Below are 14,141 nucleotides of genomic sequence, written 5' to 3' on the forward strand. Positions count from 1 at the left end.
CGGACACAACAATATAGGGAAGGCCTTTTTTTCTTAATTATTTCATGAATTTCATGAAATAATTAAAAAAAAAGTACGTGGGGCTTCGCTCTATTTTTGTGTCCAGCCAGGTACAACTAGGCAGCTGGGGGCTGGAATCTGCAGCGCAGGGAGGCCCAAGCTTTCTGGGCCCCCCCCCCCGCTACAAATTGCAGTCCGCAGCCACCCCGGAAAATGGCGCGTTCATAGAAGCGCCATCTTCTGGCGCTGTATCCAACTCATCCAGGGCCCTGGTGCGGTGGCTCACTAGGTAATAAAGGGGTTAGGGCCAGCTTGGTATTATCAGCTGGCCCCAAGCCCAAAATTCATGGGGTCACGCCAGTATTAGACATGACCGCCATGAATTTCTAGTAAAGTATTTAAAAAAAACACAACACCCAGAATAAAGTCCTTTAATTGAAATAAAGACACAATTCTTTATTGTTCTAAATTAAACCATACTTACCATCACACCCATTCCAGCTGAAGCCAACGATCTCCTGCAATAAAAGAAAAATAATAAACCAACCTCATCCTTACCTTTCCATGGTTCCCACGACAGCTTCAGCTCTGCTACATCGAGATGACTGGCTGGACCGCAGCAGAACGCTGCTATCCAGTCTGTCATCCCGCAGACACTGAGAAGCGCAGGCATGCTTGCGCTCCTCACTGTCTCGCTGTGACGGCATCCAGATGAGCCGAGGTCATGTCCAATGAACTCGGCTCACCTCATGCACGTCACTGACAGCGTGGGAAAATGAGAATTCTCCCACGCTGTCAGTGATGTGCATGAGGTGAGCTCATGTCCAATGAACTCAGCTCACCTCCTGCACGTCACTGACAGCGTGGGAAAATTCTCCTGCAATCAGCGCTTCAGCGTGAGAATTTTCCCATGCTGTCAGTGACGTGCATGAGGTGAGCCGAGTTCATTGGACATGAACTCGGCTCATCTGGATGTCGTCACAGAGAGACGCTGAGCAGCGCAAGCATGCCTGCGCTTCTCAGTGTCTGCGGGATGACAGGCTGGATGGCAGCGTTCTGCTGCGGTCCAGCCTGTCATCTCGATGTAGCAGAGCTGAAGCTGTCGTGGGAACCATGGAAAGGTAAGGATGAGGTTGCTTTGTTATTTTTCTTTTATTGCAGGAGATCGTTGGCTTCAGCTGGAATGGGCGTGACGGTAAGTATGGTTTAATTTAGAACAATAAAGGATTGTGTCTTTATTTCAATTAAAGGACTTTATTCTGGGTGTTTGTGTTTTTTTTAACTTTGACTATGGGGTTAGTAATGGGGGTGTCTTATAGACGCCTCTCCATTACTAACCTGGGCTTGATGTCAGCTGGCATTATAAGCTGACATCAACCCCAACCCTATTACCCCCTGCCACCGCACCAGGGCAGCGTGGAAGAGCGAGGCTAAGTGCCAGAATTGGCGCATCCTATGAATGCGCCATTTCTGGGGCGGCTGACGGCTGGTGTTTCTAGCCTGGGAGGGGGCCAATATTCATGGCTCCCTTCCTGGGCTATTAATATCAGCCCCCAGCTGTCTGCCTAGCCTTTGCTAGCTATTAAATTAGGGGGGACCCCACGTCATTTTTTTGGGGGGGTCCCCCATTTTAATAGCTAGTAAAGGCTATGTATTCAGCTGGTGGCTGATATTAGTAGCCTGGGAAGCTCCGTGGGTATTACCCCCTTCCCAGGCTTCAAACATCTGCCCCAGCCGTCTGCTTAACCTCCGCTAGAGCCTAAAATTAAGGGGAACCCCACGCCAATTTTTTTTAATAATAAATCCTTTATTTTAATACTAAATGACAAGTACAGTAACCAACACTATCACTGTACTTCATATATATGTGACTGACATGTTTCTATCTATCTAATCTATGTGTGATGCTCTATCTTTCTGTTCTAAATTGTCGGGTACCGCTGCTGAATTGCCGGCCGGCTTTTTTAAAGAGACAGTGCATGAAAACACTATTATTTTTTTAAATAAATCCTTTACACTAAATGACAAGTACAGTAAGCAACACTCTCACTGTACTTATTATATATGTGACTGACATGTTTCTATCTATCTAATCTATGTGTGAAGCTCTATTCTTTCTGATCTAAATTGTCGGGTACAGATGCTGAATTGCCGGCCGGCTTTTTTAAAGAGACGGTGCATGAAAACACTAATATTTTTTTTAATAAATCCTTTACACTAAATGACAAGTGCAGTAACCAACACTGTCACTGTGCTTCTTATATGTGTGACTGACATGTTTCTATCTACCTAATCTATGTGTGATGCTCTATTCCTTCTTGTCTAAATTGTCGGGTACCTGTGTATGCCGCTGCTGAATTTGCCGGCCGGCTTTTTTAAAGAGAGTGTCTTCTGAGCAGTTTGTCAGCTTTTGGACACCTTTGCAGGTGTTTTCTATGTGTTTCTATGTGTTTTTGTTTGCCTGCCATTGGTTTTAACGGTGTTCGACGGTGTTCTAAGGTGTTCGAGGAACAGTTCGACGAACAGTTCCTCGAACATCCCGGTGTTCGACGAACCGAACCGAACCCGAACTCTACGGGGGTGGCTCAACACTAATATTGACCTTCATCAGGAAACGGATTGCAGGAGGACTAATGTGAGGCAACCCTGTGGGAGAGCAATAAACACAATAGCAGATTTTTTTTTTACCATTTCAAACCACTAGGATTATTTCCCATTTAAGCAAATGGCGTGATCCAAACCAAAACGTATTCTTATACAGCTCAGCTCCTGAGCCCGCTTGAATAAATACACACATACACAAACAGGATGTTGAAAAGGGGTTAATCCACTAACAAAAGATGAAAGATCATACTTACTTTTCCATAGCTGAGATGTAAGTACGATTACAGCCAAATAGTCAAGGAAAACGCAAATTCTTCTGTTCTGTAATTGCATTGTTTAAGATCTATGGTAAAATGTATAGGACATGTAAGCAAAACAAAGTAAAACACTGATATGCTGTTTCACACTATAAAAAACTCCTTAGATGTCTATTTTCATAAAATTATTCCAATAAAAACAATTCAGTTGATGCCTAGTTGTCAATTTATTTATACATTTTGGGGAAAAACAGCAGAGGAACAGGACAGCGTTAAGTTAAAAATTGACTGCAGATTTTTTTCTTTATTATTGTATTTGCTTACACAGCACCATTAATTCCACAGCGCTTCACAGACATCGTCACTGTCCCCACAGGGGCTCACAATCTAAATTCCCTTTCAGTATGTCTTTGAACTTTTGGAGGATAATACAAGTGTTTACTAAAGCAGACAGATAACGAGAACAAAAAATTCAGTGCTCCCTCTAGTTCGTGCAGGCTTGCAGTTTCTGACTTCACTTTCTGTACCACACACTGCATAAATGGTTTGCGCACCAATTAGCATATAAATATGCCTTCATGGGAAAATATCATTCAGTTCATGCAGCCCAAACCACAGGCAGCATGAATAAGAGCCTGGTTGCACGATTAAATGATATGATGTTTCAGAGAAGATAAAGTTTGAAGATCCTGCTGGGGACCGTAACCAGAGACAAGACTAATATTGTGCCAACCCTGGCTGACTTCTTGCTCCACCACTCCAGATGATTGACAAGTCTCTTCCATAGCAAAGACCTAACAGTCACCTGGTGTAACACTGGGAAAAGCTGGCCAGGGTGTGACGCTGAATCACTATTCACGGACAAGCCATGAAACAGGGTAGTCAGAAGGTCCGAGGTCAGATGCCAAGAGGGCTCATAGTACAGATGGGAAAGACAAAGGTGTTGTCAAGTAACAGTCTGGGATCAAGTGCCAGGAGGGTACACCAAAATAAGAGGATAATAAAAACAGATATTCAGAGGCCAAGTCGGGGGTTAGGTACCTGAGGTTAGAGAGCATCAAGAGCTAAAGGGATAATACACACGAATAGACAAAACAAATTCTAGGTCCGGCGACAAAATCAGGAAATCAGACACAGAGCAAAGCACACATGACTCGCCCCCTGGGCCGTGGGGCACTCGGATCCGGGCAATAGGGGAACGGTGGGAGTAGTAGTGGCAACCCGGTTCCGTGGCTCAGGGTGGTCAGGCCAGTGGTAGTCCGTTATGTGCTGATGATTATGTCCGACTACGCCACCCGTGGATTTGCGGTCATTAGGAACCGCCGCTGCAAGGCAGACCGCTGGGGCTGATGATGTATGCAGCTGGGATGGTGTGACTCCCCACGGGAAGAGTGCGGCCCCAGGGCAGTGTAGTGGATGGTGGGAGTGATGGTAGTGAGAGTCCCAGTGCTGATAGTGCTGGAGGAGCAAGGAGCACGCAGACAACAGGTTGCAGTCCAGGGTCTTTACTAGAACAGGTAAATTGACCCACAAACAGTCCCAGCTAGGAGGGGACCTGGATGTCTGAGAGCAACGGGGAAATTGGCCCTGGTCAGGGTGAGGGTGTAGGCCTACCGTGCTTTCTGTGCTCCTTCTGGCTATCTCCTCGTTATAGGGTAAGAGCCCACGTTTACGAGCTTTCCGTATATTCTCGCCTGTATGGCCTGCGATGTGGGTTCCTTTCTGCACCCAGCTTTGTACGGCTCTGCTGGTCCCTTCTGTTGTGGCAGGGCCTCCAGGCTTCTTAGGCCAAGGAATATACAGTCCCTTGCGGACTGGTTATCTGCTGGAGGATGTGGAATCCTCCCAGCCTCAGACACCAAAGTCTAGTAAATTAAGTCCTCTTTCTGCCAAGACAGGCTCTCTTCGCCTCTTGTCTCTGGCTTGTGGCTCTCCTCCTGCCACACTTCCTCTTAGGTGCAGTGCAACTGTCTGTCCCTGCTCTGCTCTGGGACAAGTCTCAGTGCTGAGACAGGCCATCAAGTTCTCCCGAACCCTGCCCCCAGCACCAGCTTTTATAGGGGCAGCCAGCTCCCCCTACTGGCCTGAGACAGGAGGCATTGCATGCTAATGTTCCCCTGACTAGAGAACCTCCCCCTTGCTCTCAGACACAGCTTTAATACATTTTGTGGCATTCAGGCCAGGGTGACACACACACATCACTGAGCAAAGCTACAGCTGACAGTGGTCTGCTTATAGCTACCCAGCTAAATAGCTAGCAAATTAACATGAATGGGAAACACCAGGAGGAAAACCCACAGACTAGGTCAGTTTGAGCAACAGGGCGGTCAATCAAAATGCTGACAGTCCAGCACGCCCCAGGATCAGATTGGATGACTGGGCTGTCACTCACATTACTGACAGTCCAGCACACTCTAGATCCTATAGGGTGGCTGAGCTGTCAATCACAGCGTCCCTAGGCCACAGTGAGCGATGAAACTGTGACACAGGTTTGGCTGTGTCTTGTCTCTCTATAGTTCCTGGCTGGCCCTTCAAACTATAGTTTCTCTGAAATACTGGAGAGTTGTATAAAAAAATATACCTGGCTGCAATCAGGCAGCCAGGCTGTGATTCATGATGCCTTTGGTTTGGGCAGCATGAATTCACTAATAGGTTCCCTTTAATCAAATAATTCTGTAGATGAGGGAAAAGATGTGTAGCAAAGTATTTACTTAGTTGTCTCCATGTCTCCTCTCTACTACGAGGGGAGGGGAAACAATTTGTATGTACAACTACACCTCTCCCAGAATAAGGGACATCCATTATTGGCATCAGTGGGATTTCAGCCATTGAATAGTCGTATATTGGATTTCCATCATCTCGGGAAAAGATTAAGCATCCAGGAAATGTCCCACCACTCCATCCTGCTCATCTCATTATCTCAGATTATTTCTTTCTTACCTTGGGTTATCTTAGGTGGTACATCCTCTTACGATTCTCTTCTTCTACTTCCCAACTTCCAATGTGACAATATGTCATGCTTTGTCTACAGTTTTTGGATCTTTAGGACATTAATCATGTCTGATCTCTACTGAATCTCAGCAGGGACTGGATAGTTCTAAGTGAAATAAATGCAGAAGTACAAAGGACGAATTACGATATTTCCCTTGTGACCAGCTGTTACGTTAATGATCATAACCACAAAGAATTTTGTAATTATTGCTCCATCAAAGAGATGTTTTGAAGACGTAATATCAGTCATCAGCATAGGAGGAGGAAGAGGGGACAGGCAGTCCTTTATACATGTTGGTGGGATCCCAATGGTTAGACCCTTCACCTATTTAGAATGCATTACTTATCTTGTGGCTAGGTGATAAAGATGAATGGTGCAATACTTTTAAAAAATGAAAAGCACCACATTGGCTCTGGTGACAGAACAAGTCATGAAATTCAGCACAATGAAAGTTCCTCCATGTTTTGGCACTGGGGCAACGTCTTAATCAGGCAATAATAATGATATTGATTTGATGAAGGCATTGGCTTATAATAATAATAATATCTTTATTTATATAATACCAATATATTCTACAGCACTTTACAATTCAGAGGGTACATGTACAGTACAGATACCTTCAGACATCACAAAGTAACACAATACAAATAAATTAAGCAAGGGCCTTGATTTCATGAGCTTACCATCTATAGAAAAGACTCAAAAGGTAAAAAGTGCTTTTAGTTTATGGTTCAGCCGTACAATAAAATAAATTACGGTATTCATGTAAAGTTGTGTTAACCGGTCAACAGCCAGTATCTGTATATGTCCAGATACAGAGTGCTACTGAGTGCATGGAGTTTGTAAAAATAGTTGATAGAAAGGACCTGGCTGGGAAAAAAAATGTTGGACGAGAGAACTGAGAATTGTAATATAGGTGAGGCAATATGATAGGACTAACTAAAAGATGTGTTTTTAGGGCATGCTTAAAAATAGGACACTAGGAATTAATCAAATTGGCTGGGGTAGTGCATTCCAGAAAAGTGGAGCAGCACGAGAAAAGTCTTAGAAATGGGAATGTGATGTTCGGATTAAGTAAAATGTTAATCTGAGGCCACAGACCCACTATCAATATTTTGTCAGTATTCGGTCAGTATTTTCTCTCTGGAGTGGGAACCAAAACCAGGTGAGTAACAATCAGAACAAAGGTATAATACAAACAAGTGCACTAATTCTGCGTTTATCATCTACTCCTGGTTTTGACTCCCACTCCCGAGGAAAAATACTGACCGAATACTGACTAAAATACCGATAGTGCGGCCTTAGACCGTTAACAGAATGGAGAATACAGATAGGGTGGTAGATACAGATGAGGAGGAGATGTAGGGAGATGTATCACTGCAGAGAGGATGAATAGTGTGATAGACAAAACTAAGGGAGGAGATGCAGGGTGATAAGATTCTATTGTATTCTGTATTGGATGGGTAACTAGTGTAATGACTGGCACAGGGTGGAGACATCTGTGTAATGGCTGGACAGAAAGAGATTTGGCTGATGCATTCAGGATAAATTGTACAGTGAAGGATGTACTGATTACTAGTGAGTTGCAGGAGTCAAGAAGAGAATGAATTGGAATAACAGTAGGAGATTTTGAATTTTCAAAGTAATAAAAGGTCAGATTCTGGTAATGTTTTTGAGATCAACTTGACATGTAAGTGATTGGGAATATAGAGTGAATGGAAAGATCTGTGTCGAGTATAACGCCATGCTCTAGTTATAAAATAACTGTGGATCAAACTGCAGGACGAATCCAGCCTTAAAGAGGTTGTCCACTACTTTTACATTTATGGCCTATTGAATGGGTGTTCATTTGCTACATGAGGGAAGGCACTAAAACATAAGGCCTAGATACACAGGAAGATCCAAAACCGGAGGTCAGAACATCCAAAATGAAGACTGGAGGAATGGGCGAAGAGCCGATGCAGCAGGAATCTTATTGTTTTATAACATCTTTCTTCCACTCCATTAATTTGGTTTGAATCAAGTTTTACAGATGATTTCTGCAATTTGGATAAAGAAATAGTTTAAAAAATTGCTAATTTTTACCACTTACTGAAGTGGATACTCAGCGGCCTGTAAAATGGTGATTGGTTTTCTAAGACATTTTGAACAGACATATTGTATGTGACTAGGTGATACTAAATGTCCTTATACAAACGGGTACAAAGTATAACTGACCTGATGTTACATAACTTCCTGCGCACTGAGCAGAGGAATAAATTACTTACAATTCTTGTAACTATTCTAGGTTACAGCTTAAAATATAATTTAGTGCTGTACTCATTCTGCTGGTGCAGTCACTGTGTAGATATATTACATTACTGATCCTGTACTGATCCTGAGTTACATCCTGTATTATACTCCAGAGCTGCACTCACTATTCTGCTGGTGCAGTCACTGTGTACATACATTACATTACTGATCCTGAGTTACATCCTGTATTATACTCCAGAGCTGCACTCACTATTCTGCTGGTGCAGTCACTGTGTACATACATTACATTACTGATCCTGTACTGATCCTGAGTTACATCCTGTTTTATACTCCAGAGCTGCACTCACTATTCTGCTGGTGCAGTCACTGTGTACATACATTACATTACTGATCCTGTACTGATCCGGAGTTACATCCTGTATTATACTCCAGAGCTGCACTCACTATTCTGCTGGTGCAGTCACTGTGTACATACATTACATTACTGATCCTGTATTGATCCTGAGTTACCTCCTGTATTATACTCCAGAGCTGCACTCACTATTCTGCTGGTGCAGTCACTGTGTACATACATTACATTACTGATCCTGTACTGATCCTGAGTTACATCCTGTATTATATTCCAGAGCTGCAATCACTATTCTGCTGGTGAAGTCACTGTGTACATACATTACATTACTGATCCTGTACTGATCCTGAGTTACATCCTGTATTATACTTCAGAGCTGCACTCACTATTCTGCTGGTGGAGTCACTGTGTACATACTGTCACGGGTGTGTTGCCACGAAGATCGTCACGAGTACACAGCCTGACTTCTCGCAGCTGACTTGTTGGTGCTTTGTGTTTTTTCGGCAGTGAAGGAGTTAATTCTCTCTCTCTCTGGGCTAGCTGAGGTCTAGCCTCGCCCAGCTGCAATCAATGCTTCTTTAGTGAGACTCCTTCATATTCCTGCAGGTCTGTTTGGGAGGTGTCGGTGAAAGCTTTTCATTCAGACTTACAGAGCGGATCGTGGTGTTTGGAGTTGCTGAGATAAGTGTATTTGGAAGTGTTTTTTCCCTTTCCTCGCTTTATCATTTATCTCCTTTCCCGTTGGTGTTCCCTCTGTTGTAGTTGTGTAGAAGTTGTATGCAAGGTGGTTTTGGTTTTTCCCTTGTACTGTCTCGTTCGTCTAAATACTGTGTGTGGGCATATTATTTCTGGTTCCCAATTGTTGTGATCGGGGTCCTTCTCAGGACTAGATTACTGAGGTGCAGGGATCCTCAGGAGGTAGGGGTTACGCTGGCGGCCTGGACCTCTGTACCTTTAACAGTACCTCCAGGTTGAGGGATTAGTCAGGGCCCCAGCTTAGGGTCAGCTTAGGCCCCCTACCTCCAGTATTCTGTGACAGTGACATTTTCACCGACCAACTTAGTTTTTCTCCAGCTACCATGGATCCAGTAGCCGGTCTAGCTCGGCAGTTGCAGAGTTTGTCCATGGGGCTGGCGGACGTTAGGTCCAAGGTTTTGCATCCTCTGGAGCAAGCCGGACCAGAACCTAAAGTAGCTCTCCCTGACAGGTTCACTGGGGGGCGGGACAAGTTTTTTTGTTTTCCGGGAGGCATGCAAATTGTACTTTCGGCTGCGGCCTCGGTTATCGGGCAGCGAAGAACAAAGGGTGGGAATTGTCATCTCGCTCCTACAAGGGGACCCACAATCTTGGGCGTTCTCTCTTACCCCAAGCTCCCCGGTTCTCCAGTCAGTGGATAGGTTTTTTGCTGCTCTGGGACTCGTATATGATGACCCAGATCGGATCTCCCTTGCTGAGTCTAAGTTACGTAGGATTCAGCAGGGAGATCGTCCGGCGGAGGAATTCTGTTCAGAGTTCCGTAGGTGGGCCACGGACACCCAGTGGAATGACCCGGCTCTTAGGAGCCAGTTTTGTCATGGTTTATCCGACAAATTACAGGATGTGTTGGCACAGTATGACTCTCCCGCGTCACTGGAAGCCGCTATGGCCCTTGCCATTCGCGTTGACAGACGGCTTCGGGAGAGGTGCGGGATAACTCTACCCCCTGTAATGTCTCCACCTCCTTCAAGGTCCCCTCATATGGTGGTTCCCCTGGTCAGTCCGGAGGAGCCTATGCAATTAGGAGGGACATCATTTCGGGGAAGGGGACCGGTGGAGCGCCATAAGACAGGAAGGTGTTTCCTCTGCGGGAAAAAGGGACATTTTATTGGGGGGTGTCCATCCCGTCCCTTGCAGAGTAAAGAGTCGTCGAAAAAACTGTTGATCCCAGGTTGTGTGGTGGACGGCAATCTGGGAGTAGGTATTTCGTCCCTAGGTTCGTCTCAGTTTCTCGTACCGGCGGAGGTGGTGGTGGGTGCGAGAACTGAGAGGATATCTGTTCTTCTGGATAGTGGGGCCGGGGCTAATCTGGTTGATGCTCGGTTTGCCCGGGTTCAAGGTATGCGATTGAGTGAGTTGGCTAAACCCATCCCCATATTCTCGATCGATGCCAGGCCTCTCGGTCAGGGAAGTTTTTTGCAAGCTGTGCATGGCGTAAAACTTCAAGTGGGGGCAATACATAAAGAACTGTTGTCTTGCTACGTGTTGGAGGGTCTTCCCACTCCTATAGTGTTGGGCCTTCCTTGGTTAGCTAAGCATAACCCGGTTATTAATTGGCAAACCAGAGAGATAAGCCAATGGAGTAAATTCTGTAATAAAAACTGCATGAACACGGTCATCGGTGCGGTTACTCCTTGGGTCTTACCTCCATTTCTGGCGGACTTTGAGGATGTATTCTCGGAGAATGGGTGTCAGGAACTACCTCCTCATCGCGAGTATGACTGTTCTGTAAAACTGCTCCCTGAGGCCAAGTTACCTAAAGCTAGGTTGTATAACCTTTCTGGTCCTGAGAGGCAGGCCATGAAGGATTATATTTCTGAAAGTCTGGCTAAGGGGCATATTAGACCTTCATCTTCACCGGTGGCCGCGGGGTTCTTCTTTGTTAAGAAGAAAGATGGAGGCCTACGCCCTTGCCTGGATTTCCGTGAACTTAATCGGATTACGGTCCGAGATCCGTATCCGCTCCCACTTATTCCCGATCTCTTTAATCAGATCGTGGGCGCCAAATGGTTCTCTAAGTTGGATCTCAGGGGGGCGTACAATCTGATTAGGATGAAGGAGGGGGTTGAGTGGAAGACGGCTTTTAACACTCCGGAGGGGCATTATGAGAACCTTGTCATGCCATTCGGTCTGACTAATGCCCCGGCGGTGTTTCAACACTTTGTTAATGATATTTTTCGCCACCTGGTGGGACAGTTTGTTGTCATATATCTGGATGATATCTTAATTTACTCGCCGGATCTGGTGTCTCATCAGGAGCACGTTAGACAGGTGTTACAGATCTTGCGGGATAATAAACTGTATGCCAAGTGGGAAAAGTGTGTGTTCGCCGTACAGGAACTCCAGTTTTTAGGCTTCCTGGTTTCAGCGTCCGGTTTTCGTATGGACCCTGGGAAAGTGCGGGCAGTTCTTGAGTGGGATCGGCCGGAGAATCTTAAGGCACTACAACGTTTCCTGGGGTTTGCTAACTATTACCGGAAGTTCATTCGTAATTTCTCGTCCATGGTTAAGCCTCTCACAGACATGACTAAAAAGGGGACGGATTTTTCTAGGTGGTCTGACAAGGCTTGTCAAGCATTCTCCTCCTTGAAAAAATGTTTTGCCTCGGCACCCATACTCATTCAACCTGATGCGTCTCAGCCATTCTTTGTAGAGGTAGACGCTTCCGAGGTAGGGGTGGGAGCAGTATTGTCACAGGGTTCGTCCCCTGGTAAGTGGCATCCGTGCGCCTTTTTCTCTAAAAAATTGTCGTCCGCTGAGAGGAATTACGATGTCGGCAATAGGGAACTCTTGGCCATTAAGTTAGCTTTTGAGGAGTGGCGCCATTTTTTGGAGGGGGCAGTTCATCCGGTCACCGTCATCACCGATCACAAGAACCTGCTATATCTGGAGTCCGCTAAACGTCTGAATCCCAGACAAGCTAGGTGGTCATTGTTTTTTACCAGGTTTAATTTCGTCGTTACATATCGTCCTGGGTCTAAAAATGTAAAGGCGGATGCCTTATCTCGTAGTTTCCCTGGGGCCGGGAATACGGACGACCCGATTCCTATTCTTCAGGAGGGGGTGGTGGTTTCGGCAGTATGCTCTGAGCTGGAGGAGGAGATATTGGAGGCTCAGGGGGACGCCCCTGTTGGACCTCCGGGGAGACTGTTCGTTCCAGATCAGTTGCGACAAAAGGTGATCGAGGCACACCATAACTCAGTTTTTGCAGGACACCCGGGGAGTAAAGCAACTGTGGATCTCCTCTCGCGTCGGTTTTGGTGGCCTAACTTACATAAAGAGGTGGTAACTTTTGTCGCGTCCTGTGGGGTTTGTGCGCGCTCTAAGACCTCACATACCCGTCCGTCTGGGGCCCTTTTACCTTTGAAGATCCCGGAGCGTCCTTGGACTCATCTGTCTATGGACTTTATTACGGACCTCCCTCCGTCTTCGGGTAAAACGGTCATACTCGTTGTAGTGGACAGGTTCAGCAAGATGGCACATTTTATCGCTCTTCCGGCTCTCCCTAATGCTAAAACTCTTGCGCAGGTGTTCATTGGGGAGATTGTGAGGCTTCACGGGGTACCCTCCGAGGTGGTGTCTGATCGGGGGTCTCAGTTTGTGTCCAAGTTCTGGAAGGCGTTTTGTGCACGGCGGGGGATGCATTTGTCATTCTCGTCGGCTTTTCATCCTCAGACCAATGGTCAGACGGAACGTATGAACCAGAGCTTGGAGACATATCTTCGGTGTTTTGTGTCAGAGAACCAGGAGGACTGGGCTTCTTTCCTACCTCTGGCAGAGTTTGCTCTCAATAATAGGCGGAGCGAGTCCACTGGTAAGTCCCCGTTTTTTGGGGCATATGGTTTTCACCCCCAGTTTTGTACTTTCAGTAGGGGGGGCTCTTCGGGGGTTCCGGAGGAGGAACGATTTTCCTCATCTCTCGCTTCAGTATGGAGAGGGGTGCTGAAGAATCTGAATACTATGGGGAACCGATACAAACGTATGGCTGATAGGAGGAGAGTGTCTGGTCCGGACCTAAGTGTGAACGATCAGGTATGGTTGTCTACCAGGAATATTAAACTTAAGGTTCCCTCCTGGAAACTGGGTCCCAGGTTCATCGGGCCGTACAGAATCAGTTCTATTATTAATCCGGTGGCATTCCGTCTTGACCTCCCCCCTACGTTTAAAATTCACAACGTGTTTCACAGATCATTGCTTAAGAGGTATGTGGCGCCGGTGGTACCGTCACTTTTACCTCCCCCTCCTGTGGTTGTCAATGGTAACTTGGAGTTCCAGGTATCGAGGGTCATTGATTCACGCTTTAATCGCCGGTCCCTTCAGTACTTGGTTCATTGGAAGGGGTATGGTCCTGAGGAGAGGATGTGGGTTCCTGCGTCGGATATTAACGCAGACCGATTAGTTCGGGCCTTCCACACGACTCACCCGAATAAACCTGGCCCGGAGGCCCCTCGTAGAAGGGGGGGTACTGTCACGGGTGTGTTGCCACGAAGATCGTCACGAGTACACAGCCTGACTTCTCGCAGCTGACTTGTTGGTGCTTTGTGTTTTTTCGGCAGTGAAGGAGTTAATTCTCTCTCTCTCTGGGCTAGCTGAGGTCCAGCCTCGCCCAGCTGCAATCAATGCTTCTTTAGTGAGACTCCTTCATATTCCTGCAGGTCTGTTTGGGAGGTGTCGGTGAAAGCTTTTCATTCAGACTTACAGAGCGGATCGTGGTGTTTGGAGTTGCTGAGATAAGTGTATTTGGAAGTGTTTTTTCCCTTTCCTCGCTTTATCATTTATCTCCTTTCCCGTTGGTGTTCCCTCTGTTGTAGTTGTGTAGAAGTTGTATGCAAGGTGGTTTTGGTTTTTCCCTTGTACTGTCTCGTTCGTCTAAATACTGTGTGTGGGCATATTATTTCTGGTTCCCAATTGTTGTGATCGGGGTCCTTCT

At 46.1% G+C, this 14,141-nt stretch overlaps 1 protein-coding gene across 4 annotated transcripts in view; it reads right to left on the minus strand.

Annotated features, from left to right (window-relative positions):
- The window catches only part of LOC141173013 (sialic acid-binding Ig-like lectin 8), a 56,677-nt gene extending 50,653 nt beyond the window's left edge, over window positions 1-6,024 (minus strand). For all 4 annotated transcript variants that reach the window (XM_073657639.1, XM_073657638.1, XM_073657637.1 and 1 more), the window contains exons 1-2: window positions 5,802-6,024; window positions 2,859-2,947 (exon numbers count right to left, since the gene is read on the minus strand). In XM_073657639.1, the coding sequence (XP_073513740.1) occupies window positions 2,859-2,937 (79 nt within the window). In that variant the 5' untranslated portion in view covers window positions 2,938-2,947; window positions 5,802-6,024. The remainder of the gene's footprint in view (window positions 1-2,858; window positions 2,948-5,801) is intronic.
- Between the last annotated feature and the right edge of the window lie 8,117 nt (window positions 6,025-14,141).

Source organism: Phyllobates terribilis, unplaced genomic scaffold, assembly GCF_046119375.1.
Source record: "Phyllobates terribilis strain yellow unplaced genomic scaffold, ASM4611937v1 Scaffold_12__6_contigs__length_324123572, whole genome shotgun sequence".
Lineage (NCBI taxonomy): Eukaryota > Metazoa > Chordata > Amphibia > Anura > Dendrobatidae > Phyllobates > Phyllobates terribilis.